At 30.5% G+C, this 696-nt stretch overlaps 1 protein-coding gene across 2 annotated transcripts in view; it reads right to left on the reverse strand.

The window, feature by feature from the left end:
* LOC119592029 (mpv17-like protein) overlaps positions 1-696 on the reverse strand; it is a gene marked incomplete in the record, with an annotated part of 21,183 nt that overhangs the window by 13,380 nt on the left and 7,107 nt on the right. For both annotated transcript variants that reach the window (XM_037940822.1, XM_037940823.1), the window contains 1 exon segment: positions 171-268. In XM_037940822.1, the coding sequence (XP_037796750.1) occupies positions 171-268 (98 nt within the window).

The following is a 696-nucleotide window of genomic DNA, read 5'->3' on the forward strand; positions in this document are numbered from 1 at the left end:
ACAGTTTTTGTTATGTTAGACCCAATAATTCTGAAATAGTTAAAGTTGATAAAAAAAGGAATAATAATAATAAAATCAAATCCAGCATAAACTTAAAAAGTAAAGGTTTCATAGCTCAAGGTAATCTAAAGTGGCAAACAAAAGCAAAAATAAAAATCAGGATATCATACGCATGGTAGAGAACATGAGGAAAGACACAGGTTCCCATGAATCCATAACGAGCTAGAGTTGCCGTGTCGTAGGGAACAGGAGGAGAGTCTGCTGGAATCTAGAAAAAAGATCAAATCAACTTTACTACTCTTTTTATTTGAAAAAATGGGAAATCAAGAAAATAAATAAAAATGAACATTCAATGATGCATACACCAAAATAAGATTGTTCAACATTCAATGCATTCCATATAAGCATCTGACACTAAACGTTTAACATAACTAGACTATATACTATTCTCAAGAACAAAACTTTCTATTAAATTCAAAAGAAAAAAGCAGGAAAATAATTCAGAAGGGTTCTTTACAACTTACTAAAGGGTATCTCATTTAACAGATTTATTAACAACCTTGATTAATACTTCTTACATTCTTAAATCACTATCTGTAAATTAATGGTTTTTATTATATCCACATCTGCAGCATATGCCCAACACAGAATATCAATGATGATCTCACTTCACTTATCCGAGCATTAAAAGACTGC

This window comes from Penaeus monodon, chromosome 29, assembly GCF_015228065.2.
Source record: "Penaeus monodon isolate SGIC_2016 chromosome 29, NSTDA_Pmon_1, whole genome shotgun sequence".
NCBI lineage: Eukaryota > Metazoa > Arthropoda > Malacostraca > Decapoda > Penaeidae > Penaeus > Penaeus monodon.